Source organism: Cucumis melo, chromosome 2 (assembly GCF_025177605.1).
Source record: "Cucumis melo cultivar AY chromosome 2, USDA_Cmelo_AY_1.0, whole genome shotgun sequence".
In the NCBI taxonomy this organism is placed as follows: Eukaryota; Viridiplantae; Streptophyta; class Magnoliopsida; order Cucurbitales; family Cucurbitaceae; genus Cucumis; species Cucumis melo.
This window is the reverse complement of record NC_066858.1, coordinates 169,732-196,515: the sequence shown is the minus strand read 5'-3', so window position 1 is coordinate 196,515 and position 26,784 is coordinate 169,732. Positions and strand designations below refer to the sequence as shown.

General features: G+C 35.4%; 2 protein-coding genes and 1 pseudogene across 5 annotated transcripts; all 3 read left to right on the top strand.

Moving 5' to 3' along the window:
* Positions 1-721: 721 nt before the first annotated feature.
* LOC103492088 (protein ACTIVITY OF BC1 COMPLEX KINASE 3, chloroplastic) lies at positions 722-4,919 on the top strand. The gene is made up of 7 exons (XM_008452280.3): positions 722-1,209; positions 1,300-1,527; positions 2,483-2,818; positions 2,919-3,474; positions 3,768-3,954; positions 4,090-4,456; positions 4,669-4,919. The coding sequence occupies exons 1-7, from the start codon at positions 901-903 to the stop codon at positions 4,795-4,797; spliced, it is 2,112 nt and encodes a 703-aa protein (XP_008450502.1). The 5' UTR covers positions 722-900; the 3' UTR covers positions 4,798-4,919.
* A 4,036-nt stretch (positions 4,920-8,955) lies between these two features.
* LOC103492087 (uncharacterized) lies at positions 8,956-26,144 on the top strand. Of its 4 annotated transcripts, none has more exons than XM_008452277.3 (14): positions 8,956-9,151; positions 9,254-9,326; positions 9,527-9,793; positions 9,880-10,009; positions 10,115-10,217; positions 12,140-12,263; positions 13,740-13,805; positions 18,067-18,105; positions 20,510-20,590; positions 20,735-20,782; positions 24,780-24,830; positions 24,967-25,035; positions 25,169-25,405; positions 25,594-26,144. In XM_008452277.3, exons 3-14 carry the CDS (start codon positions 9,644-9,646, stop codon positions 25,843-25,845), a joined length of 1,350 nt encoding a protein of 449 aa, XP_008450499.1. In that variant the 5' UTR covers positions 8,956-9,151; positions 9,254-9,326; positions 9,527-9,643; the 3' UTR covers positions 25,846-26,144. The 4 variants fall into 4 exon arrangements, with proteins under 4 accessions (XP_008450499.1, XP_008450501.1, XP_008450500.1 ...); XM_008452279.3 differs by having other exon boundaries at positions 8,983-9,151; positions 9,254-9,318; XM_051081201.1 differs by having other exon boundaries at positions 9,000-9,179.
* LOC103492512 (60S ribosomal protein L18a-2-like) lies at positions 22,273-24,773 on the top strand (annotated as a pseudogene).
* Positions 26,145-26,784: the final 640 nt, after the last annotated feature.

The following is a 26,784-nucleotide window of genomic DNA, read 5'->3' as shown; positions in this document are numbered from 1 at the left end:
AGGGGTTTTGAAATATTCTTGAACTTTCAAGAGTGTTATTAATAAGTTTGAATTAAAATTATATATATTTAAAAATATTTTTACCCTTGATATAGGTAATTTCTTTGAGGTTACCTTGCCTTGGAAAAAATCATTTAACACAATTGAGTGCAAATTATTATTTTTTTTCTTCTAATTTTTTAGTCCCTAGTCTTGGAATCTAGTTCTAAAAGGTCTCTATTACTTTAATTATGTAAACCTTTTTTCTTTGAAGTGGTATGGATAGCAAAAAAAAAAATGAAAATATTTACAAAATACAATAAAAAAAAATATATGAACTACAGTTAAATTGATTTTACTATATTTTGTAAATAATTTTAATATTTTGCTATTTTTTAAAATGCACTTTCTTTTACATTGTCTTGGTACATTTTATAATTATTTGGATTTATTTTATTGTATGTATTTAGAAACAATTTTTAAAAAAATAATTAATAAGGCTGTGAAAACTTATTGTATTCTTAAAATAAAGCAGTAGTGATTTTCATTCAAAATTAACCAAAGATACTTTGAGCTGTTTTAAAACTTGTAGAAGGATTAAAAAAGATATTTTTTTAGAGAAAGTACAGACTTCTATAACTATAATATATATGTTGGTAATTTACTTTAGGTTTTTTTTTTCACTTTTTTCTTTTTTAAGAAAGGACTTTAAGTTCACAATGAATGGGCAGAAAGGAAAAATGACAAAATTCCATTTTCTCAAGTGCAGTTTGCAAACACGACATGTTATGGTGGTTGTGGCTGATACTTATTGCTGTTCCGTGGACGAGACAATTATGAGGGAAACAGAAGGAAAATTCTCAGCTCCTTAAACAATTTCTTCCAACAATCCATTGGATTTTGTTCCTCAGCTACCCCAACATGAGTATTGTTGTTAGTCATCATTCGTTATGGCGGTCGGGTGACGCGATTTCAAGGTTCAATAGCTCTTACCATGGAACTAAACCAAGGTTGGCTCGATCAAAACGGCCTCTTGCAGCTCTAGTTGAGGCGAGACCTACGGCTGTGCCTGCAGTTAACACCGCTACCTCCCTGCCGACCCAGCTGGTTTTGGCTGTGGATCGAACTGATGATTTGCAGGCCGAGGCCAGGGCAATGGCCCGGGCTTCAAACGCTCCCTTCTACAACCCGGAACTTCTTGCCAAAACGTACGGTTCTCGCCCAATTGAGGTTTTTTTTTTCTCTCCTTTCCCTGTAAATTTACCAGATTGCTCTTTCTCTTCCTACTCCAGAGTTTAATGTCTTGACCAAAATTTTCAGGTATTGCAGAGGGCTCTGCAAATTCTAGTTGCCCTTAGTTCATTTGGAATCAAATTATGGTTGGACAAAAACAGTGGCCAGCTCGATCAAAATAAAAGGCGGCGAGCTGCTGAGTTGCGAGGAATTTTTACTCGATTAGGTCCTACCTTCGTGAAATTAGGCCAGGGATTGTCCACCAGGCCAGACATCTGCCCACCTGAGTACCTCGAGGAGCTTTCTCAGCTCCAAGTATATATACCCATTTCTTCTCTCCTTCCGTTTTTTCTACTATGCAGAGAACTCATTAAATTTATTGACTATAGATCTCGTTTTAACATCCAAATAGGCGTAGTATGACTTGTACAATTCACGTGTAATGGCACCATGTTGAAGAAAGAAAATAAATGGTGTCTATCATTTTAGATGTCCTCACCATAATCTCTTATTCTTCTATCTTTGCCTTGACTTGGCTATTGGCCTGCTTTTATTTATCCTTTCTAAACTTATGATCTTTGATTTCTTGCTTTAAGTCTTTTGTTAAGCTTCTATTTTTGTGCTCTTTATTTTAAGTCTCTTGTTTAAGCTTTATTTTATTTTGATTCTTACTATCCTTTTGTATCTCGCAATATTAGTTGTTTTCATTTCCCTAATGAAATGTTTCATATCTTAAAGAAAAAGATACACTATTCTGGGAAAGGATAACGATCGTTATACTAGGAACTTGGCCTAAGATATTATTTTTAAACTTGGTATTTGGGGTTGTCTTGTGTTGTAATTTGAATTAGAATTTTTCTCTTTCTTTTCTTGTTGCTTTAATTTAGGCCTTTTTTCATGCCTGTATTTTTAGGACAAATATTTTTTCCTTTCGTAGAATTTCACACATTGCATTTATTCTGTAGTTGGCTTTAGTTGTAAATCAGAAAAAGTCATCTTGTGTTACTTTTATAACTTGGTCTATCCGCATCACCTCTTCAATTTTTTTTCTTTTTGGCATCCTAAAAAAATTGATCTCCTTCAAGTGATTGTGATGAAAACTTCCAAAAGCGCAATTGGGGTTATTTAAAGTCAAGTGGATCAAGCCCATTCTTGATAAGACTATACTTAAACTTACTGTATTGTATGTTTATGTGTGATATTCCACTATATATATATATATGGAGCTTAGATGGTTATATCACCTTCAACTGTTACTGTCTCTGAACAGGATGATCTACCAACCTTCCCAGATGCAGAAGCATTTTTATGCATTGAGAAGGAGCTGTCATTATCGCTTGATTCCATTTTCTTATCATTATCTCCATCTCCCATTGCAGCTGCCAGCTTGGGTCAAGTGTACAAAGCCAAACTCAAGCAATCTGGCAAAGTGGTTGCCATAAAGGTTCAGCGCCCTAACATTGAAGAAGCTATAGGACTAGATTTCTACCTGATAAGAAGCTTAGGATTTCTCATAAATAAATATGTTGACATCATCTCAAGTGATGTTGTTGCTCTTATAGATGAATTTGCACGCAGAGTTTATCAAGAGCTTAATTATGTACAGGTTAGGTTTTCTTATTAGACATCTTTCCTACACCGAACATCTATCACAAATGTACCGATATCTTTTGGGGTCTAAATTTTAATTTTCTGGACCCATGCAGGAAGGACAGAATGCTAGGAAGTTTAAGAAATTATATGCTGACAAGGAAGATGTACTTGTCCCAGACATATTTTGGGATTATACGAGTGGTAAAGTTTTGACAATGGAGTGGGTTGATGGTGTGAAATTAAATGAGCAGGAAGCTATTGAGAAACAGGGGCTGAAGGTTTTGGATCTGGTGAATACTGGCATACAGTGCAGCCTCAGACAGCTACTTGAGTATGGATACTTTCATGCGGATCCTCATCCTGGTAATCTGTTGGCAACACCGGAGGGAAAACTTGCCTTTCTAGATTTTGGAATGATGAGCGAGACTCCAGAAGAAGCAAGATGTGCAATTATCGGACATGTTGTTCACATGGTTAATCGGGATTACGAAGCTATGGCTCGCGATTATTACGCTTTAGATTTCTTGTCACCTGATACTGATGTTTCTCCAATTGTGCCAGTTCTTAGGAATTTCTTTGATGACACACTTAATGCAACTGTGAGTGAGTTAAACTTCAAAACAATAGTGGATGGCTTGGGTGCAGTATTTTATCAATATCCATTCAATGGTGAGTTAGTCCACCTCCTCCAACTTTTAATTTTCCAGAACCTTGCAACTTAATTTTGAGAATTTGTTGAAGTTTTTATTAATTAATGTGTTAATGGGCACCAACATTTCTCTTTTACAATTACTAGATGCATACTAATTAGAAAACCACAAGCTGTGCCTAATTTATTCTTTATTTTCAATTGGAAGCTGAAGATGGTCGACATGCTTCGCATGATTGCTAAGTCTTTATTATTATTATGCAAAAGCTATCCTATTACTGAACTTGACTGTTTGCTTCTTATAATTGCTCAGTGCCAGCATACTACGCATTAATTTTGAGATCCCTTACTGTACTGGAAGGGTTAGCGCTGTATGCTGATCCAAATTTCAAAGTTCTGGCTGCTTCATATCCATATTTTGCTAAAAGGCTTCTGACAGATCCAAATCCTTATCTGAGAGACGCGCTTATTGAGCTGCTTTTTAAAGATGGGAAATTTAGGCATGTGCCAGCAAAATTTATACCTCATTTCGTTTCACAATTTATGCAAGACTCGATGTTCTTTTCAATAAAATGGTGATTATGTATTTATCCTTTTGAACGCCCACCTGAAACCTTTTTATTTGCCCATTACAGATGGAGTAGACTTGAAAACCTGTTGCTTCAGGGTAGAATGGACAGAGACTTCTCAGTAAAAGATGCTCTACAGCCGGTCCTGAAGCTTTTATTAGGTCCAGATGGCGAGGGACTCCGAGTCTTAGCTATTAAGGAAGCTATTCGTGTGACTGAAGCTTTTGTTTTAGGGACAGTAAATGATACGTATAATTCTATCCCTGATTTTATGAGAACTCTATTATTTAGGGATAATGGTCCTCGAGCTCTTGGTATGAGCAATGAAGAGAAAGAAAGTATGGTAGAGCTTCGAGATCAGGTACTGAGGATATGGAGACTACTTCAGTCTTCTGAAAATTTTGATCCTACACTTTTGCAACCCATTGTGCAGGTACGAATTAGCATGTTTTTCTTTTTGTGCTTTACTGAAGCTGCTACCTGTTGATACACAAATTTGAAACCACTATGTCCGAAGGAGACTTTGTTATTATTATAATTAAATGTGGCTCGCATTTCGTTGCTGATGAGAATCTCATGTGAGATGAAGTTCAATTTAAACCATATATAACTTGCCTAAATTTGTTAAATATCTTCTACAAACAGGTCCTACAACAGCCTGAGGCTCGCAGTTTTGGTGGCCGCATTTTCAGTGGGATTACTCAGCGTCTTGCAGCTCGGATGCTTCAACAAGTACTTCGAGCTTCAACGACAGTGTCTGCTTCGACTGTATAACCATTGTTGATTTGTGTACCTTTGTTAATTTCTTCGACATTCAATAATATCACTGCTGGTATATTCGTCATTGTTGCATCAATAGTGATACCAAAAGAAAGTAATAATACCATTCATTTTTACATGTTGGTGAAATTGGGGGGGGGGGGGGGGGGGGGGGGGTGGGAGTTTCGGTAGAAATTGTACAGTAAAAATGTGCATTTGGTAGGGCACTCTTAGTTTATAGTAACAAACTTGTGTGGCTTGAAAGGGAAAATTTCATTAAATGATGTCAAAAAAGAGAACTCTTTACCAATTTCTATAAGCTCTATTGGAGATGACCTTTTTACCGAAATGCCAAAGATACTTCCATTTTAAAAAACACTTTTCAACGCCCCTCCTACTCCATCTTCTTCAACAATTGTTTTTCTTGCAAAACCAATACTCTCCCTCAAACATTTATTCCCGACTAATATTCTCACAAACAACATCGAATGCTATTGATAACAAGAATGAGGTAAGGAAGTTCACTTTCATTTGAGCTGTTAAACTTCTTGTCCAATTATTCTTTCAAGTTCAAGTTCGTTGTGCTGTTGATGTTATCTTTCATCTGTCTAACAAAAAGAGGTAAGTTTGTAAGAGTGATTTAATTCTAGAATCATTCATTAAACTAGATGTTAGTTATTTCTTAAAAATCTCTTATTTTTTCCATGCATGAATTTTCTCTTTGCAATCTTATATGACCGTTTGAAGTATTACTATGCAATCGTGCAGCTTTTACAATGTGATCCTGTTGTGAAAATTATACAATTGTTTAGTCTTTGGAAGCGGTCGTTTAGTGTTTTTTTTTTTTTTTTAACTCGATCATTTAGATTGTATTTGTACAATTTTGTGGAGAATTGAACTAGTATGGAAGCAATTATGTTGGAGGCAGTATGAAAGGTCTGAAGGTTAGGCATGATCTAGTGTGAAGTCAATTACTGAGCATTTCGCACCAACGGCTGAATGTTGATCTGGACGAATTTAGCATACACATCAAATGGTGTTCAATTTAATAATCGTAACTTCATCAAATAGTGGTACATTAGTGACATAGTTAACCATGAAGTTTATTTTTAGAGGTAAGTGATGCGTCCAAGGTGTTGTCGTTTGTGTCAATTACCTCTTGCGAAGTCTTGGAATAGACACAAATAACATGTACCAACAGTGACATCCCACAATTCGAACGACTGCAACAAGTGTACCCATTCAAACACGTAATATCCCCACTATATCTTCATTAGATAAGAATTATGAGTCGTGCAACCTTGGTGATGACAAAATTGAAACTTGGGGTGGCAACAACATCCAATCGAGATGTAATATGCATTTTGATTACGAACATGTATGTGAGCAATATTCAGGATCACGAACAATCTTGACACCCTCCATTCTTGTCCCAACCACACCGGTAAACGTGTCAACCTCTCCCCTACCATTCAATATCCAAGCACACTTGTTTGTAGACGACCAAATTTATTAAAGGGCCAGTAGGGATACGTGTCCCCTCACATTATTGGTTTTTGTATTGTAATATTAATTTTGAAGTATCGAATTACAATATATACTAAATAATGCTTTATTTTAAATAAAACATGATTGTAGTGTAGTGGTTGTGCCCCTACTCTTACAACCAATAGGGTATAAAATTCCTGGATCCGCCACTGTTTATTGATGTACCTAGAGCATATGATGAACCATCATATGACGACCTTATCACAATAATACACGATTGTTTGAACGATGAACCATCATATGACGACCTTATCACAATAACAAACGATTGTTTGAATAATGATGACATACATGTCGGTCAAATCTTCTTTTTCTTTTTCTTTTTCATTTCTTTCTTCAACCATGGATCTGAACAGTAGGTATTGTAGCCTCTCACCACTTGTAGCCCTTTCAACTGTACCATTAAACGACCACAAACCAGTTAAAAATCTTCTAAAGTAAATGTTACCTTCATCCCCAAAATGTTGAAACTTAGTGTCCGATTTTTTTTCATGATGGACCAGTTGCCCATCAAACAGAAGGTCCAAATCCAACAATAAATGAAATTGTGTTTTCCTAACCATGCTTATTTGCTCCTTTGAAAGTTCATCCTCAATCATATCACTAATTTTGTAGACCTCACAAGATACTATAGCAGGAAAGTATCTCTCAATAGAAACGAAATGAGTTATCTTATCAATTTGTATTAAAACACTCATAAGCAATTGTTTAGAAAATCATGGGTTATAGTGTGTTAAAACATAGCAATCGTGTAGAAAAGTTCAACCAATCGTTTAGTAAAAGTTGTGTGATTGTATAATAAAAGCATGATAATCACATAGAAAAGTTTAGCCAATCGTTTAGAGAAAGTTGGGTGATTGTATACTAAAAGCAAGGCAATCGTGTAGAAAAGTTTCACCAATTGTTTTGAAAAGGTTGGGTGATTGTGTACTAAAAGCAGGAGAATCGTGTAGATAAAACAAAGCTATCGTTTAAAAGAATATGTGTGATCGTATAAGAAAAACTTGGACTGTTATATAAATGTTGGGTGATCATTTAACAAAATTGTAGAGATTATTTATCAAATCTATATCAAAAGGTTTTCAAAATGTCTCAAATTTTGTATTTCAACATTGATGTTGATTATGTATATAAGATTGTGGAGTTTAGAACATTCTACTCTTAGTTACACTTCTAAACTTTGAATTATAATTCTGACTAGTTGATGGTGAAGCTTTTCTTCTTATTAATGCCCAATGCCAAAATAATATATCAACACTAGGTGGGTTAGCTAACAAAATCTAACTATGATTGGTTTAGAAAGCATAACACTCTATTCAAAAGTCTTACATTTCTTTTTCCTTGAGAACCTGAAATTTAGTATAATGCAAATATATATTATAAATAAAGACAAAAACAAATATTTTACTCATATGTATATCAAAATTTGTTACTATACATCTTACATACTCGTTGCATTCAACTTCTCTACATACTCGTTGCATTCAACTTCTCTATCATCTTCATCATCTCCATCCTTAAAAACTAACATTTTCTTAATCATCCCACTAGCCTCACAAACTACAATTAGGTGGACATAAACTACCATATTGCAAATAATTGTTATAAGTATAGACATGAAAAAGGATATTTTACTCATGTTTATATTAAATTTGTTGCTATTCATCTTTCTAGTTCTTATCTTTTCTAATCTTCATCCTTCTTCATCATCCTCATCTCCATCCTCAAAAGCTAACATTTTCTTAGTCATTTTAGTGGTTTTACAAAATACAACGTAGATTTTTCGTTTGACAAAAATTATAACGTAGATTTACATCATCTCCTTATAGTGTATGGATTTCAAAATCCACATTTTGAGCAAAACATTCATCTATGTATGGATACATCAACATCTATTATTTTATGCAATTGTCTATGTCAAATTATTAAAACCATTTTCCAACCCTAATTGAATTTCATTAACCTAAACACATGTATTTGGAAGGCAAGAATAAATGGTTCATTTAGAGTATCTATACTTGTAAAATGATGATCTTAAAAAATACGTCCTTTTTTTGTTGTCTCTATAATATCAACCAATTGGAATAAAACAACTTGTTACCAATCAACATACTTTGATTTCGTTGCTTCTTTTACGGTACCATAAAAGATGACTCCTTGATTATTATACCCTCAAAACAGAAACTTCACTATTTCGAGTTGTGCAATGATCATCTTAATATTTTGAATTGAATTAGTTTTATCTTAACGTATTGTTTAAGTGCTCTCAAGCTCTTACAAATTTGAATACATCTAGGGTATAACAAATGATTTGAAAATAAATGTATTTTAAAGAATAAGAACAATAAGAAAGTAGATATACCTCAATTACATACGTTCAATTATAATCAATCCAATAAGTTTGGTTTTCTTTGGTAAATGAATAGCTAGATGCATCATCACTCCCTTGAGTTATTTAATCTTAAAATGCTAAATTGTTGAGTCAAAAGCAAGTGTTTACCATGCTAGTTGGGGATAACTTTATGAGTGATTCTAAGTAGAAACAATTTTGATTGAGATTGTTCGAGAAAAATAAAGATGTAAGTTTTCTAAAAGGACACTACTTTTAAATAAAACCTAAACCATGTCGTTTTTGTAACCTTTCGGATTTTGTGTCCAATAAAAACGCTCTATGCAATTTCTCCTCTTTTGAAAAACAGTTGTGGCCGTGAGTTTCCTCCCGAACGAGACCTGCAACCCAACCCTCGAGAAAGAAACCCATTGTTCGGTTTTTCTGCAGTTGGTCTGATGCTTGGTTTCGAACGCATCTCCATAGCTCCCGGTTCAACTCTCTCTAATCCAAAACTTTCGTCCGTAATCTGTATGCATCTCTAATCTTGATTCTACTGTGACTTTTTTCATTTCTTTCCTCTTGCGTGTGTAGGTGGAGTGGAGGGTTGCTGGAAGAGCCTTTGAGGTCGGGTTAAGGAATGAGTTGCCATTTGAAAAGTACGAGGGTAAGAGATTTCAAAAAAGCGGACTGGGAAGGGTAGGAGTTGTTACGCTAGGTGGATCTTCGGTAGCGGAGGGGTTCGCGGAGAGAGAGAGAGAGAGAGAGAGAGAGAGAGAGGGTTAGATGATTAGGTTGCCACTAATTATGTTATACAGCTTCAATTTATTCATGCTATAGTTATTTATTTAACTTTGGTTTGTACAGCGGCCTAGATATACAATGCTTCATCGTGTTGATCGCTACGAGGATTTCAATTGTTAACCGTCAGCCGTAGAGGGTTGGTGCATCACAAAGGATTGAAAAGGATAGAGATGAACTAGAATGAGTAGATTGTCATTCAGGCCTCGTCCGCTTGACATTCACAAGAAACTCCCTATTGTCAAGTCTGTGAAAGAATTGGAAGATGAAGAAACCCCCACTTCTACCCGAAATTCCCAACTGCTTCGTGTTGCGGCCGAGGTAGATAACGAGGTACTGCAACTGTATATATCTTACTTAATGCTTCCCCTTATCCAATGCTTTTCTGGATCGATCTAAAGCCTTTTCCCTTAATTTAGGTACATCAAGTGCCTTGCAAGAAATTGGCTCCTGATATACCCACTCCTCAATTTGTTGTTGTTGATACTTATGAGATAGACTACTCCCGCACTTTTAGTCAACCAACTTCTTACTTACGTGGCAGAGGAGGTTGGTGACATATGGAGTACTGCTACTGTAGATATTTTTAGGCTCATTAACTTTTGTACCATTACCATTCCCGCGTGAATATGTACACATACTCTGTATTTGCAGCTCGGACAGAGCTTGGAGAGTTTGTTGAGTATGACTTGGACAATGAAGACGAGGATTGGCTTCATGACCTCAACAAAGAAAGAAAGATACTCACTCCTGAGAGGCAAATTTTCAACTTGGTTTTGCTTGAGGAAAACGTTATCTAACATCTTGTAGTTGCCACTCCAAATGATCATATTACTGGCTAATGTTCTGAGTTATATTTGGACTCTCTCACTCTTGCATGTTCACGTTTCTTTCCTATTGTTTGCAAAATTTCCTTAGTCCAATTTTTTGATCATGCAGAGTTTTTGTTTGTTTGAGATATGGATTCTTGAAACTTGTTTAGTCGCTTTTCCTTTGCAACCTTCTGTTTATTCTTTATGTTTATTGGCTAATGCCTATCAAAGTCATTTGTTCTTCCATTGGCCTTACTCTGATGAATTTTCGGCACTTTCTATTTGAATTCTTTAATTCAAACTATTGGGTTTTTTTTACTAGTGTTCGAGTATGAAGTTTAATTGGGAGAAATCTGAATTGTGTGGAACTAATTTGGATGAGTTCGAAACTCAAACTCTTTCTCAGAGCCTAAACTATAAGATTGAATTTCTTCCCTTGCTTTACCTTGATCTTCCCTCTAGAGGATCCCCAAGAAGTGATTCCTTTTGGCAGTCCGCGAAGGATAATATTAAGAAAAACTTGATAGGTGGTGCCTCTTTCGGGTTCACCATTCTTGATCAGATCTCAAATTTTATTTTATTGGACTGAACACCAGTTTGGACTTTGTAAGCTGAATACCATCTTAAAATTGCCAATTGACTCAAGAGCTTAAGTTAGTGATATATTTTCATTGATTCACAAATATATCTTTTCTGGATCTGGAAAACTCCCTATTATTTTAGTTTTCCTAGATCATTGATTTGAAATTCACTTGCAAGCACATTTTCATGCATGCGAGAATAGTATCATCCACATAAAACAATCAAACTAACAGTTCTGTTATCAACAAAATGCTTATTGGAAAATCGTATTATCAGGTTGACTTTGAAAAAAATTCAAAGCTCATAACTACTTCTCAACTGGTTCAAACTTCAAACCACAACCATTGGATCATCTAGTGTTTTCATCTCTGATTTGGGAATTTGTTGCTGCAGTGTGTTAAAAGGATTTTAGACATTGTGGCCAAGAGAAAAAAAGTCAAAAGACGTTTCATATTTTGGTCAATGCAATGACGCGCAAGGATCTTGCCATCAGTGGTTTGTTGAAAAAGAAAAACTTAGTCCTTTTACTTTGTCCATGTTTCAAATATAGAGATCTTGGATGAGGTTTCTATCTGTGGGGCATCATTCATGAAAAACAAGATCATAATAGGAAAACAATGTGGCTCCCGAGGAGAACAGTTTTGTGAAGTGATTAATCATCCTAACTTTGATGTTGATCAAAAACAAAATCTGCTGTTGGTCAAAAGAGAATGACAATGAATTCAGACTTGAAAATCAGGAACGATTATAACCTAAAGTTCTCAAGTCCTGCATGGTTATGGCAGATGATGCATATAAGTCTTCGTTAACCTCAGTTTTGTATAGCTACATGGGACATTATTAGGCACTCTAGGGCATGCTTCCTCCTGATTGACCATTGCCATTCTTCATTATGCGAGTCATCTCCTTTGTTTGTTTGCATCTTAGGAATCTTTACTTCTTTCAGGGTATATGATGCCATGGTGTGTGCCAATAATAGATGACAGACGAATTGGAGTTTAAAGATTGAGTTGGTGCCTATGAGATTTTAGTTTCTCTTTGATGATTTGATCACTTGATGTTTCTTTTGCTTATTATTTTTTTTTAGATTTTTGTTTTGGTTTTGAAAATATCCTTCAATCGTTGGGACAATTTTGTTCTTTTTTGTTTTGTTTTTTACGACTTTGCAAATTTTTCGCCCTTTCTCCTCTACTATCCCCTATATTTGAAAAGTGCAATTCATTTTCCCTTTTATCTTCGGTTTGTTAATTATTTCATCGTCATTGAGGTGTATTTGTCAATGCAGATTTGAGAGCTTCCTCTTCAAATTGGAGGTATTGGATCACAAGGCTCGAGAAAGAGCTGGTATAATAACAACTACTCTTGGTTCACCCGTTCCTGTACTCCTACAACATGATAATGCTATTGAGGTGATGCATTTTTTTCTTTTATCATAGTTAGAAATTTGTACTAACGTTAGATTTCATGCATATTTTAACCACGACGTGTTGCTGTTATTATTGGTAGATCGATTCTATTTTCATCGGTGCAAGTCTGCCGTTTGATCTTTTTTTGTTCAATGCTATGCTATGCATCTGACATTTGTGATCAAACAAACTATGAGACTGGAATATGATCAAACAAGCTATGAGATGCAGAATGTAAGGGTCGATAGGAAGGTATTCTTGGTATGGATAATAGGATGTGGAAGGGCAGCCTTTAGTAGAGGAATGTAGAGGTAATTGGATAGAGACGTTGAATGTGGAGTTGGGTTCATTAGTGAGTTAGGGATTTCTGTGAGATAGTGTTGAAGCTGAGGAGCCCACTAAAAGGGGGAGACACTGTCTATAAGAAGGGACACCAACTGTAAGAGATCAAACCTATAGAACAATTACAAAAGGTCTTTGAAATTGAGATCCGCAAAGAATTATGGAAGTGGACAAGGGACCAAATTTTCCAAGGATCCCTTTCTAACCCCCTAAACAACCGATATTTTGCTTACCACACAAGCCATAAATAAGAAGCGACCCTTCTCCCCAAATAGATGGATTGAGAAGGAACTCCTCGATCAAAGCACTAGGGTCTCTGTGATGAACGTACATCATACCAAACATTTGAAGGAGTAAATTCCTGATAGTACTCACAAAATTACCATGCCAAGGAATATGGTCTAGGTCTTCCTCCGCCATCCGCCATGAAGGACCTCCCAATTAAAGAATCTCACCTTCCTAGGAATCTTAATCCTCTAGAAAACCGAAAAAAACCGACTCACCTAAATGAAATAGATGAGGGAATACAGCACAAAGTGGTCTCTTCCCCACCCAATGATCTTCCCTGAAGTACATTTCCCTTCTCTCCCACCACACAACGAACCAAAGGAACGAAAAAAGGGAGCTTTCTTAGAATATCTTTCCATAAACTTGCTAGGTACCCTTAACCTCCTTAGACAACCACTCGAAAGGATGGGGACAATCTTGCAAAAGAGGGGAAGACTCCCATCTTCCAAGAATCAGTCTTGTGTTTTTTTTTGTTGAAGTGGTAATAGTTGCCCAATTAATCCTTATTCTTCTTACATTAGTTGATGAGCATTTGCACATTGTTTATGCATTATATTGATTGGTTTTAAGTCATTTGGAGGTAAAATATTTTCCATGTTCCTATATCTCTAATTCACTTTTATCTGCTTTAGCTATTTCCTCTGTTTGACTTTGCACGTTCGAAAGGGCTTTGGATGCACATATGGAAAAACTTCACACAACATTGAATATTTCTAACGCTTTAGCTCTTGGATATTATCAATGCATGCCATTGTCGATAAATTTTAGATAGATATCTCATGTCTTTGGAAAATTTATGGTTTCATTTATAATTTCAGTAACACTTTGGTTCTTTGATTTCAATGCCAGGCTCTACAAACACAAGCAATCAAATATTCAGTTATTGAATCTGTTTACACTTATTGGAAGGAAAAGGTACGAATAAACCCCTAGTATTATAGGGGTTTTTGTTTAGTATTTTGACACATTGCTTTTATTGATTCATAGAAGTTTTTGGGAGCATGTATCACTTGAACATTGGTCTCTTTTCATTTAACCACTAAAGATTTGTTTCATTAAAAAGAGTTTTGCTTGTACTTTTTATGGCGGAACATAGAAAGGAGGATGTAACATGAAGAATGCTTGCGTAAGTGCACTCCAGTTGGTACCGATGTTTAACCAAGAGTAATTACAATAAGATCTACAGAGAGAGCTTCGTTTTGAAGTTTAACTCACACTTTTAGAAAATAAACAGTTATTCATCCAACTATCTTGAACCAGAGGATGTTTGGGCTACTTGAGATAATGGCCAGATCAGCTGATAGGTTGGAAAGGACTACAACCTGAGTATGAAGTGTTGTGGGAATGAATGGAAACCATGCAACAACCGAGCACCACCTTGAGGACAAGGTGGTTTCCAACCTCGGGGTTAGTATTAGATGCATTATTAAACCCTCCAATAGTTAAAGACTTATGCTAGAAGGGGTAAGAGTGGAAATTAACCACAGTGTGTTTGTATTTTGTCTTTAAGGCAGGGTTTCAGGTGTAAGGTGTTACTTTTGGTTGATTAGAACAGTTTGTTGTGGACTAGAGAGATATCCACTCTCTTGGACGGGTGAAAGTGCACGTTGTCTCATCTTTTGATTATTAATGTTATGAACTTCAAGTGGAATCCTTACACTAACCCACTTAACACTTCACTTACTAGAAGAATAAGTAAGGGAGTTGACGGTTCCCATTGTCTCAATCCTCTAGCAACTAAAATTATACATCTCGGAAACATTCTTGGATTCATTGGATCAATTATGCATCAAAAGCTTTAGATTTAAAGCCTCAAATAAAAGATTACAATCCACCCAATCAAATGCCTTCTCTAAGTCCCTTCATTTTTGTTATTTTTTTTTAATAAAAACAACTTTCATTGAGAAAAAACGATGGAGAAAGATTAAGATGGCTGTCAAAGCTTGGCACCTCTCTATGCAGGCCAAGTTAAAAGAAAAAGAAAATTCTTACTGTTGGAGCTGGAAATTTGTGATGCAACTGCAGATTTGATTGGTCTAAATGAGGAAGAGTGTTGTTTCAGATCAGCTTTGCAAGCTGAAATCCTTAGTATTTACCAAATTGGAGAGCACAACCTCATTTAGAAAAGCAAGCTTAATTGGCATTCAGTTGGGGATGAACGTATTGGGTTTTTTCACCGTTTTCTGAATGCAAAGAAAAGGAAAAACCTAATATCAGAATTGAAGGATGATAATGTGGTGGTTACAAGTTCTTCTCGAGACAAGATATTTGAAACCAAAGCTCACAAAAAAACATGATAGGAGGTAAAGGACCAAACCTCACTCGCAGTGTTTTTAAATGCCCAAGGCACCCTAAGGCGCAATGGCCCTCAGTAACCAGATCTAAGATTTGTCTACCTTCAATAAAAGAACTGTAAGAGCTTGAAATCATGGAAGATATATCATTCTTATGGCTCTGAGCAAGAGCTTGAAATCATTGAAGACATGGGACTAATTGGAAGAAATTTTTTTTCAAAAGCAACCAATTATTTCTTTTGACTTAAGCAAATGAAGTTTTATTTAAAACAAGATTTCAAATGTCCATTATCATGAAATTTCATGAACACACTATGAAAATTTTCTTTCAAAAGAGACCAATATTAGGAAAACAACTTTGTAGTAAAACCATCTAGCCTTGAAGTTCTATTCTTACTAGTAGATGATATAATACTAAATTTACGTTTACCTTCACCCATCGTTTACAAAACCTTGTGCTTCGTTTTTTCTCAACCCAAAAGATTTGACTAGACTTGCATAAAACATGCGACCTTTTGCCACCCCACTTCTGTCTTTGAACCAACCGAAATTTCATCAAAATTCTTGGTTTCAGACTCTTTTTATTTGCTAGGAGTTTGTTTCCTTATGAAAACTGCTGTTGAAGTCTTCCAAGATTTTCTCATCTTTGGTGGGTTTCGAGGTTGAAGACTGGCAATTTTTTCATGGTTTTCCCTTTTATATCTAGTTTCCTCCATTCCCATCTGATTTGGTGGGTTCTTCTGCTTCAATGGATTTCAAGTGAACTAAATCCTTCCCCCACTTTGAAGGATCTTGGAGCTTAAGCTACACAACCAAGTAACAATGGCATCTTTTGACAAAGATGTCGAAGAATAGATGGTGTTGCGAAGTAATCTCAAGGAGAAATCGTCGAAGAATCAGGATTGTGAATTTTTTATTAGAATCATAGTATGTTCCATACAGGAGAGAAGGACTCCTACTATTTATAAAGTTAATTAAATGGGGTGAAAAGGGAATTAATCTAAAATATTACCTAGTTAACCCCATTTTTCCTACATCATTCTACCCTTCCAAAATGGAATCAAATAAAACTCGTTCAATTACATGTGGCCAAACCAACATCCTACGTTTTGAGCAAAATTATTTCGATTGAAGAAGTAAATCCGAGACAAAAAATCCAACATTGCTACCAAAAGACGAACTTCTCCATCGGCCACAAACCTAGAAAAGATGTCTCCATCAAGCTTATTCAAAACTGTAATCATGGGTCTAATCACAAAAAAGTTGCTTTGGAAGAGAACCGTTCCTGAATCGCATATTCTTCATCATTTGACCTTTGACATTGTGCCAGCAATCGGTGTGCTTTCTTGTTTGATTTTTTGATTTCCGCCTCGATGTTTAGAGTTTTGATGTTTGATGCCTCTATTCCATCTTCTTTCTTGGTCTTTTCTTCTTCACTAGAGACTACTTTCGAATCATCTTCAAATTCTTCTTTTTCTTCTACTTCATTTGCATGATTTTTGCCCAACCACCTCCTCAACTTCATAGGTCTCAACAAGATTTTTTCCAATTTTTTCTTCAAGATTTTCTATTCAAAAAATTTTCAACTATGATTCCTTTGTTTTTCTTCAATACACTAAACCAATTTGTTCTTGAATTCTTGGTAATTAATTGATAATTGATCTGTACTTTGAAACATTTTTCCAAAGAATGTTGGAATTCTTTTGTTGTTTTCTTTATTTTTTCCAATGCTACATGATCAAAGCAGTCATTTTGTTGGATTCTTGAATATGTTTCAGCCTCATAGTTGGTATAAAACTTATTCATTGATTTTCTTAAATAGGAATTGGCCTTTCTTGGTCCTGTTTCATAACCAAAATAATAATTTCGAGCCTTGAACATTATTGGATTTTAAAAATCCATTCTTTATGATTTGGTACTTCTCATCTTTCTTTTCTTGAAGAAGCAGTATAGTATTCAATATTACAAGGAAGGGAAAAAGTGCAGATCAGGAAGTTTTTGGTATAGGGATGAAAATAAATCTCAAATTAAGATTTGCCTGTTTATGGGCAGTAACAATGGCTTGATCCGAAGTGTGGGACTCCACTACTATTCTTTCTGTTGGAAATGGGATCCCATTAGAATCAAGGTTCTAAATTTTCCCTCATATTTCTTAGGGGCAGGAAAGTCAACTTTATGGATAACAAGGCCATGTTCAATCTAATTATTTTTTTACGTTTGTCTAGTGTTAGCCACCAAGATTTGTATAGATAACCCTGGAAATTAAAATTCTTCTATTAATTCCCCTCAATCTCAAAGCCTTCTTATCTTCCGAACTTAAAAGTGCTTCTGTTGGTATGTCTCTATGGAGATAAAAAATTCTTCTATCAATTCCCCTCAACCTCAAAGCCTTCTTTTCTTCCGAACTTAACAAGTGCTTCAGTTGGTATGTCTCTATCGAAGAGTTAAGCACAGGAGACGGTTCAACTGTGCTTCTACCTGGGCTGATGATCTTTTGGATGTTGTGGGATCCATCAACCATAGCCCAAGTCCTAATGGTCTTCCTCATTAATACATTTAAGGATACTTTGTTTCTTTTTTCCCTTGTTTGCTTTTTACTTTCTAATTTGGTTTTGTTTAATCACCTTTTAGAGTTTGTATTTTTAAGCATTAGTCTTTTTTCATTCCCCGAATGAAAAAGGTTGTATCTTGTTGAAGAAAAAATATAATTAGTGTATCATATATCTTTTCAGAATAGTTTGCTCAAGTTTGTTACAGTATTGTTACCTAAAATCATATGTTGAATGCTTTTCCTTTTGTGTTCTTGCCAGTATGTACTACTATTTTTCTTTTAATGGGATGCATATTCATACATGTTTTATCTTTCCCCCTCTTATTAACAGCGTGAACGGTGGCAAAAGCCTATATTGCGGCGCTTGCAGGTTAATATCGTTGTCTTATTTTTTCATGTTACATATTATTAATTGCTTTATTGTTTATACATGTTAAATCACCGTCAAAATCAATAATTAACAAGGGAAGAATAATATCATTGGCATTCAAATTCATGACCTTCTGCTCTAATACCATGCTAAATCTAGATGTTCTTTGGATACAAATTTTTAATTTAATTTAGTTTAATTTAATTAAATTTGTGATCGGGAGAGTTTTTTGTTGCAATCTCTAACCATATCGTCATTCCTCTTCATTTGACAAGGGGAAATCTACTTTATCTAAATATTTCGCTACTACCAAACCCAAAAGTTTAAGCTTATGCTGAATATCTTATAGCACATTGCGTATGACCTCTTTATGCAGTGCATTGGTGTTGACCAAAGAGAGAAATTTATTAATCAATGGAAGTTGTAGAGTACAAGAGAGGGATTCTCTATTTATAGAGAATTAAAATCAAAATAAAATCCTAAAAGGAAACTAAAAGGAGAACTAAAATCTAAATGGGAAACTAAAAAGGAATTAACCAAGGATTAAACCAAGATTAATATGAATCTATCAAGTTATCATAATCGTATGACATCATTCATCATCCTTTATTTTTATTTTTTATTATTATTACTATTTTTCAGTGCACAATAAATGAAAACTTAAATCTTCACTTTTATTTTCTAGAATAGTTACAAGACTTCTTCATTTAGAAAATGAAGAGTTAGAATTCTCTCTTTATAATAAGTACTATTCTCAGAAGAAAGACAAGGCTTACTCGTAAATGAGCTTTCCTCCTCTGGGCTCTTGGCGCTCCCGTGGTTCTAGAGAAGGAAAAAGGATGGGATTCTTCCTTTGCAGTACTGATGAGTTTTATTTTTAACTTATACAAGCCTCTTTATTAATGTATAAATAAAAGAGACTAATGCTCAAAGTACAAGAGAAAAACGAGCGATTGCAAACAAAAGTACAAATGAATTGAACAACACAAAGAGTTAGAATTAAAATCAAAATAAAATCCTAAACCCTAAACCCTAAACCCTAAACCCAACCAAAGAGAGTCTTTGGTTGCCCAAAATGTGCAACCAAATTCCTTACTTCATCTTGTTCGTTCGAAAATATATACAATGCCAAGGGCACAAAATTTGCGTGGTGAAAATAGATCTGTTGGATCTCCTAGCATTAAAAAAAAAATTAGATCTTTCTGTGAAAGACAGACATGTTTTTTTTTTTTTTTTTTTTTTATGGAGAATTGTGAAGAAAGGCCTTTACTTTGGGCAACATTGGAATGGCGGCAAGGCTGTGCACTTATTATCAATAGTTGTCCCCTGATGATCAAACTGGTGCACTGTTGCGAAATGGGGGGATAGTTTAGGACATGTCATTATCCTCGAACCTTCAGATAAATCTCCTTATATTGGGGAATTAAAAGGAGGCTCAATACAGGCATCTCTTGAAACAAACATGTACAGGACACTTGTATTTTCCCATAAAGTGCCAATGACTAATTACAATTGGTCTGTTGTGCAAAGGGGAAGTTTTCCCTGAGATGTATTGACAAAAATTCTGCAGTCGGCCGGCAGTGAAGATTTAACAAGGCTGTTTGTTGTTCTCTTGGTGTTCCCTCTCCACTCATCTCAAAGCTTATTGTGGGCATTTTGTCTGCTTACTTTGGGTTCCTTTTGACATCTGGTTTAATTAATTACTTTGTACCTAGTTTACATTCTAGATTTCATTTGTGCTTCCAGGATAGAGGATCTTATTTAGCTCGTTGTTACTCTTGAGTTTGATGTAGCTAATATTTGTATCTGTTTTAGCCCTTTTGCTCTCTGTATAACTCTCTTGTACTTTGGGTGTTAGTCTCTCTTATTATTATTATTAATAAAGAGGTCTCGTTTAAAAAAAAAAAGTCTTATAGTAGGAGATTTTTTAGATTTTTCAGCCTAGTAATATTTTGAAGTCTTAGTTGAAACCTAATTGAAGCCCGATTGGAAGTTCAAAAGACAGGTTTAGTGCAGGCAATATACCAAACTCAAATATAAGTTAGTATTCGAGAGGCTTAGGCACCAGGGAAAAATAATGGTAGTACCATGTCTTAATGCAAAGAGCTATGTCATGGAACACAAATTCAGGAGAATGTAACTCTGGGTCCTTTTGTTAACTGGAAAAAAGAACCACAGTTGGTTATCTAGCTCATTATTGATTTTGTAGTCCTAGATCTTAAGAACATTTTTTCAGGAAAGGTTTCAGTGGCCTATTATGATTTTCACCTCAGGATTTTTTGGAGTATAGAACATTGTCATTGTACAGGCTTTTGTGTTTTAGTTTTCTTCAATTCTGATTTTTATGTGATGCACTCTAGTCGAAATGATTTTCTTGAGTTAATTGCTCCCATTTCTTATGCAGCCGCCTCCACCTGTCAATGATACAAATCCGTATAATGTCTTTAGGCCAAGGGAGAAAGCTCATAGACTTCACACAAGAAGGGTATATAAGATCTTTACTTTCTTTCTATCATTCTCAATTACTGAAGGATGTTTGTATTTGAAGTTTCCACTATGCACTTTGTTTTTTTTTTTTAATTTTTTTTTATTTTATTATTATCCTCCTCATTCTTGATATTTTAAACAGATGCAACGGAGGGAAAACAATGTGCAATCTTTTGAAAAGCTTCGCCAGGTCAGTAGTACTTTATTAAATTTGAATGTTATACTACTTCCAATTGGTTCTTCCTGCAGCTTTAAAATTATATCTTTCCTTCAAGCTTGAATAGGTCTCTTCCTATACCTCCTGATTAGATTGCAACTGACATGTAAGGCCCCAAATCGTGGAAATATATGGTAGGAGTAGTAAGGGAATCTTAGGGTGCTGACAGTTGGTTAATGAGATGGAGGGTGAGAAGAAGGGTACGGATGCCAAAGGGTACAGTGCTGATGGTTAGTTAATTGTGTAGGGGGTTGGAGTGTCGAGAACTTTTTGTGCAAGAATTGTTTGTGTGAAAGGGAGGTGCCAGCCTCTCCTAGTAGCTGGGAATTGTTATTTTCTTGTTCTTGTTTTTGTTTTTCAATATTTGTCTTTCATATTGTGAACCTTTTATGTGGAAGTTTGTTATCCAAGTCTATATTTTTGCTACGTTTTGTGTGTTTGGGTATTTTGATTGATTCTGCAAGTACTTGCTAAGAAGGAATACCTGACAAATATGTATCAGAGTCAAGAATCCTTATTCCTCTAAGAGTTGGGAAAATGGCTCAACGGATGTTGCCAAAGAAAAATGAAGAGAATGAGAAAGAGATGTTGGAGATGAAAAGTTCTTCAAAGGATTTTTCTTCGTATAATATTTATTTTCACTTGTTGGACCTTCATATTTCAAGCCCACAAGTGAGGGGAGCGTTGAATGATATAATTTTAAATTTACCTTCACCCATAAGCTTAAGCTTTTGGTTCAATTGGTTCTTTAAGACTAATTATGACTTTCTTATACTATGAATGACAAATCAATGGCTTGGATCAATGAGAAGGGCCATCATTTAATCAAAGATAGATGTGAGAAGTGGATACCAGAAAATACGAGTTCTCCCAGGTGATGAATGGAAGTCAACATTGAAAACCAATGAAGGTCTATTCAAGTGACCAGTTATGCCATTTTGCATTTCCAACGTTCCTCGGCTAGACCTTCGATTGTGCACACATATGTGAGGAGGTGCAGAACGGGAAATTCACCTATTTAAGACTAGTTATTTGGGTAGCTAGCTATATATGTAATGGTTATTGTATTTTGGATTATGCTTGTATTTTGTGCTTACTGTTCGACGGTAGAGAGTTCCTCCCTTTTGAAAGGAGGCAATATTGTATTTTGTGTTATCTATCAGTAAAGTCAAAGACTCTCCTCGAAGGGAGTCCTTTCATTGGGATCAAAGTGGAAGTCCTGGGGAAACCAAGGAAGATGTCACAACGAAAGGTTGAGGAAAGAGTGGATGTATTGGATCGTACCTTGAGCGACGTTTGTGAGGAACTATAGAGACTAGCAGAAATGGACTTTTCAATGGAAGAATTAACTGAGAAGATGAATTTGTTGCTTCAGCAGATGGATGAACAACAGAAAATTAGAAAATTAGAAGAGCGTCGAATTGAGTAGTAGTTTGGCTATCGATCGTCGAGAGGTAAAATGAAGCATCGATCTCTTTCAAATCTTTGAGTTTCAAATTGTTTACATTTCGGTTTCACAGTATCAGGTTGTGGGGAGGGCTCTTCCTTCTGAATCAGATGAGCATCCCGAGATCTATCGGATGAAGCTATGGGCTACCAGCGAACTCCATGCCAAATTTTGGTACTTTTTGTGAGAAAGTTGAAGAACGTTACGAAAAGCTATGGTCAAATTCTTGCCATTAATGAGATTATTGAAAAGAACCCAACAAAGGTAAAAAACTATGGTATTTGGCTGCGATATCAAAGCCAAACGGGTTATTGCAACATGTACAAGGAGTACTATGACACAACATTGAATGGTGCCGTCGAGCAAATGTACACCGAAGGCTTCTCACCATAGGGTGAGGTGCTCGTGCATCCAAATCATTAAGACAGCAACCCTTCCAGCAAAACTTTGCAAGTGGGAAAGTACGAAACAATTTCATGACTCAGAGATCAAATTCGTGTTGGTGTTTAAGAAGGTGAAGCCACCACCAGGAAGCTCGGGACAACGTACAAAGCATCTAAGCCTAACTTTTTCATGTAATTTTGTTCATCTTTGGCTTCTCTTCCATGGAATCTATTGAAAGCGATAAAGAGAAATAACACCGAGTTATGTTGAAACCCTAGTATAGGGAGGAAAACCATGATAGAACATTTTTTATTGATTTCTTATGCAACAGATGATACAAGAGGGGAAAGATTAATAGGTAACATAAATACAAAACTACCCTTAGGCTTTCAACACACAACAAGCTCACAATTTCTAACATTCCCCCTCAAGTTGGGACGCAAATATCAATAAGACTCAACTTACTAACACAGGAATCAAAACTTTGTCCAAGAAGTCCCTTGGTGAGAATATCAACAACTTGTTGACTCGAGGGAATGTAAGGAATGCATATGATACCATTGTCTAGTCTTTCTTTAATAAAGTGTCTATCAATATCCACATGTTGGGTTCTATCATGTTGAAACGAGTTAGTAGCGATGCTATTAGCAGCCATATTATCACAAAATAATTTCATAGGCACCTCATAGTTCTGACGAAGATCAAATAAAACCTTCTGTAGCCAAATCTCTCGTATATCTTCAAACTTATAGCCCTGTACTTAGCTTCAACATTGCTTCTAGCCACAACCTCTTTCTTCTTACACCTCCAAATTACTAGATTGCCCCATACAAAAGTACATTATTCAGAGTGGATTTTTTGTCAACAACAGACCTTGCTTAGTTAGAATCAGTGTAGGCCTCAATACACCTTCTGTCAGTCTTCTTGAACAACAACTCTTTACCCAGAGTCATTTTCAAATACCTCATAATTCTATTAAACTTCCTCCATGTGTTCCTCAAGGAGTCTGCACAGTACTTACAACATAGGAGATATTTGGTCCAGTGTGAGATAAAGTAAATTGACGGTAGAGAGTTTGTACCTCTCAAAAGGAGGTAATATTGTATTTTGTTTTATCTATCAATAAAGTTAGATACTCTCCCCAAAAGGGAGTCCTTTCGGCCTAGTACCTACATTCAATTGATGAACTAGGGATTACATTCCAATGGTTTAGCAGGCCATTTTGGCCGAGATAAAACAGTGGATTTGGTATCTCAAAGGTATAGGCCACAATTACATTAAGATTTTCAAGATTTTATTGAATGGTGTTTTTACTTGTCAAACAACTAAGGGAACTCCCACTGACGCTGGATTATATACTCCATTCCTACTCCAATCATTGTTTGGGAGGATTTATCTATGGATTGTGTTAGGATTGTCACACACACGAAGGAGCTAAAATTCGGTCATGGTAGTAGTTGGCTACTTCCATAAGATGGCCCCTCTTTTACCTATTATGTTTAGGTTTTTTAAGAGTTTTATTTTATTTTGCTCTAATACTTTGTTGGTAATATTGGAATATTGTTAATTTATTCATATTTTTCACTCTTTACAAAAATACAAAGGTATATCTTAAATAGAAGAAAGACGCAAGCATAATTGAAAAAAAAAAAATCTATCATAATCGGTGCATTCTAATTACAGCTACAAATATTAAAGAGGAAAAATCAACATAAAGAAATCATGTTACCGTAACGAGTGCATTCTTAATTTCTGTGTGAATTTCATTGTGTGAATTTGTTAAATCACCAACCAACCCACGAGCTTAAGTGGATGAGTTATGGTGAATTTAATTATATAAATATTTTAGATGTTTTATCACAACTTTTGGAAGGATATTACTCTTATAGGAATCGTTGAAGTTCGTATGTTTTAGTAGATGAGTAGGACGTGGCTCAAACTTGTATTTGTTTTGCTTTTCTTTTGAATATTAATTTCTCGTTATATCTCCCTTTTGGTGAACTTATAAAGTCCTGTAGGTCCCTTATGGCTTTTTAAGCTATGTCGTAAAATACATTTGCCTATTCATCATATTTTTCTTTTAACGTAGAATAACATTCTCTACATTTTATTACTCTGTTTGGAATTGTAAAATTTCAGGTTAGGCGCAACCTAGAACAAGCTAAAACCTTACTGGAGGCTTTAATTAAGGTGATTACTCATTGTATTCATGTATTAGCATAGGTGCATTTGCATTTATTTTTTTGAGGGGAAATTATGTTTTGCATTTGTTTTGAAAAGCTAATTATAAAACACTGCATTGGCTCAAGACGTGATCTCTGTGCAGCGGGAAGAGAAGAAGAGGGATCTGATGGAAAGTGATGTTGGGCTTCAGAGGATTCATTTGAAGTATAAGGTAATGAGTTTATGTGTTTTTATTTTTGTTGAGTTCTTTTATATCCGGGATAATTGCTTTGATCTTGCTCCAATGATCTATATTTTCTTAAAATTTTCTTACAATATTGGTGCGTGTTCTCGTCGGGTATCAGCATGAAACTGAACTTCTGGAAGAGAGCTTAGCACTTCCCAGGTTCTTACCCTTCTCTTGTAAGTTCGGTTCAAGCGAGGACGAATTTCTGGATTTAGATGAGATTGCAATCAGCCGCCCCCCACGAATAAGAACTTCTGGATCTTTGGTGGAGGCAAACGCAATTATGCTCCCAACTGAAAGCGTGAAGCAAGAGTACAGGCAACAACAGTTGCCACAAGGATGGCTTCACAAAATGGTACCTTTATTATGACTTATAAAATCTACCTTATCCTTTTTAGTGCTATAGCGCCAACTGCTATAACTTTTCTGGCCTGGTTACCAATTAATATTTCCATAACTGACTTGCCTTTAAAATCATAATGTTTCTTAGAACATTTAACCGTATTATTTTAACCGTTCAAAGGGGATTGGGGAATTGTGCAGGATCCTTTGGAACCGGTTTTGTTGTTTGCAAAACCTCTGATTACAGAGAAGTTGGCAGCTGCAGCTATAGTACCACCATCAGATTCTTCGACAAGGAATAGTGTGTCAATGGGCTCTCATAAATTTCGGGGAAGAATTGGCCGAGGTGGCAGAATAATATTTGACAGATGGAATCCATTGTTGCAAACTGGTATTGACTGTAGCAACTCATACTATTCACCACGAAAACAAGCGCCTATAGCATATAATTGATTGAGTCTGATTTGAGAGATCATCTGCATAAGAGCTCCCAGATTCCTGTGATGTACAAATGGAAGGAAAATTTGTTTGTTATTCTCCGTCAAAACGAGCTTTGTTTTATCTGACTTAAGAATTAATGCAAAAGCAAGCTTAGTCTGCTCTGCACGTAGCATGTGTCCTGCTGTCCAATATCTTCCTCTTATTGTATTGTATTAATGCTTTACGTATCAAGCATAAGATTGGGTGTTGCAATTTCTTGTTCATATGTTGGGAATATGGTGTTTAAATACACTTTTTTCGTTTTTCGTTTAGTTTGTCTCTTGGCATTAGATTGGTCGCATGTATAAATTTATTGATGTTAATTGAGTGAATTGAAATTTAAGATTAGCTTGGAAAAAATGTGTAAAATCTAAGAATAATAATCCATCACTTTTACTATAAAGAAAATGGTGATATTTAAGAAAATTTAGTCATAATTTCGAAGTGTTTTTGCCTAAAAAGATCTTAGTAGTCACAATCATTTTCAAGTGAAGTTACAGTCAGTTTTTAAAGATCTAAAGAAAAGCACGAAATGAAAGTCTATGAGTAGTCAAAGCAATGCACAATAGTACTTATTTTTAACAGCCTCCTTTGAAAGAAGAGTATATTTTAAATCAGCCAAAAACATTAGGAATTAGGATTATCACACTAAGTAATTGGAGCTAAACTTGAAGTACATACAGTGAAGATGGAAGTTAAAGAACGTCACAAGCAACAACAATGTCATGATGCTTCGAGTTTAGTGTGCGAGTATTTCTGGTGCCATCTTAGTCAACCATTAAGGAATACCAATTACAAATCTTAACTCATTTTCTCGTGCCGATATGATCCCGCACTTATCAGCCCACAATCATTGAACTAAACAGGTGCAAGACAAAAATAGATAAAGAAAATCTTTTTAAGACTAGTTTT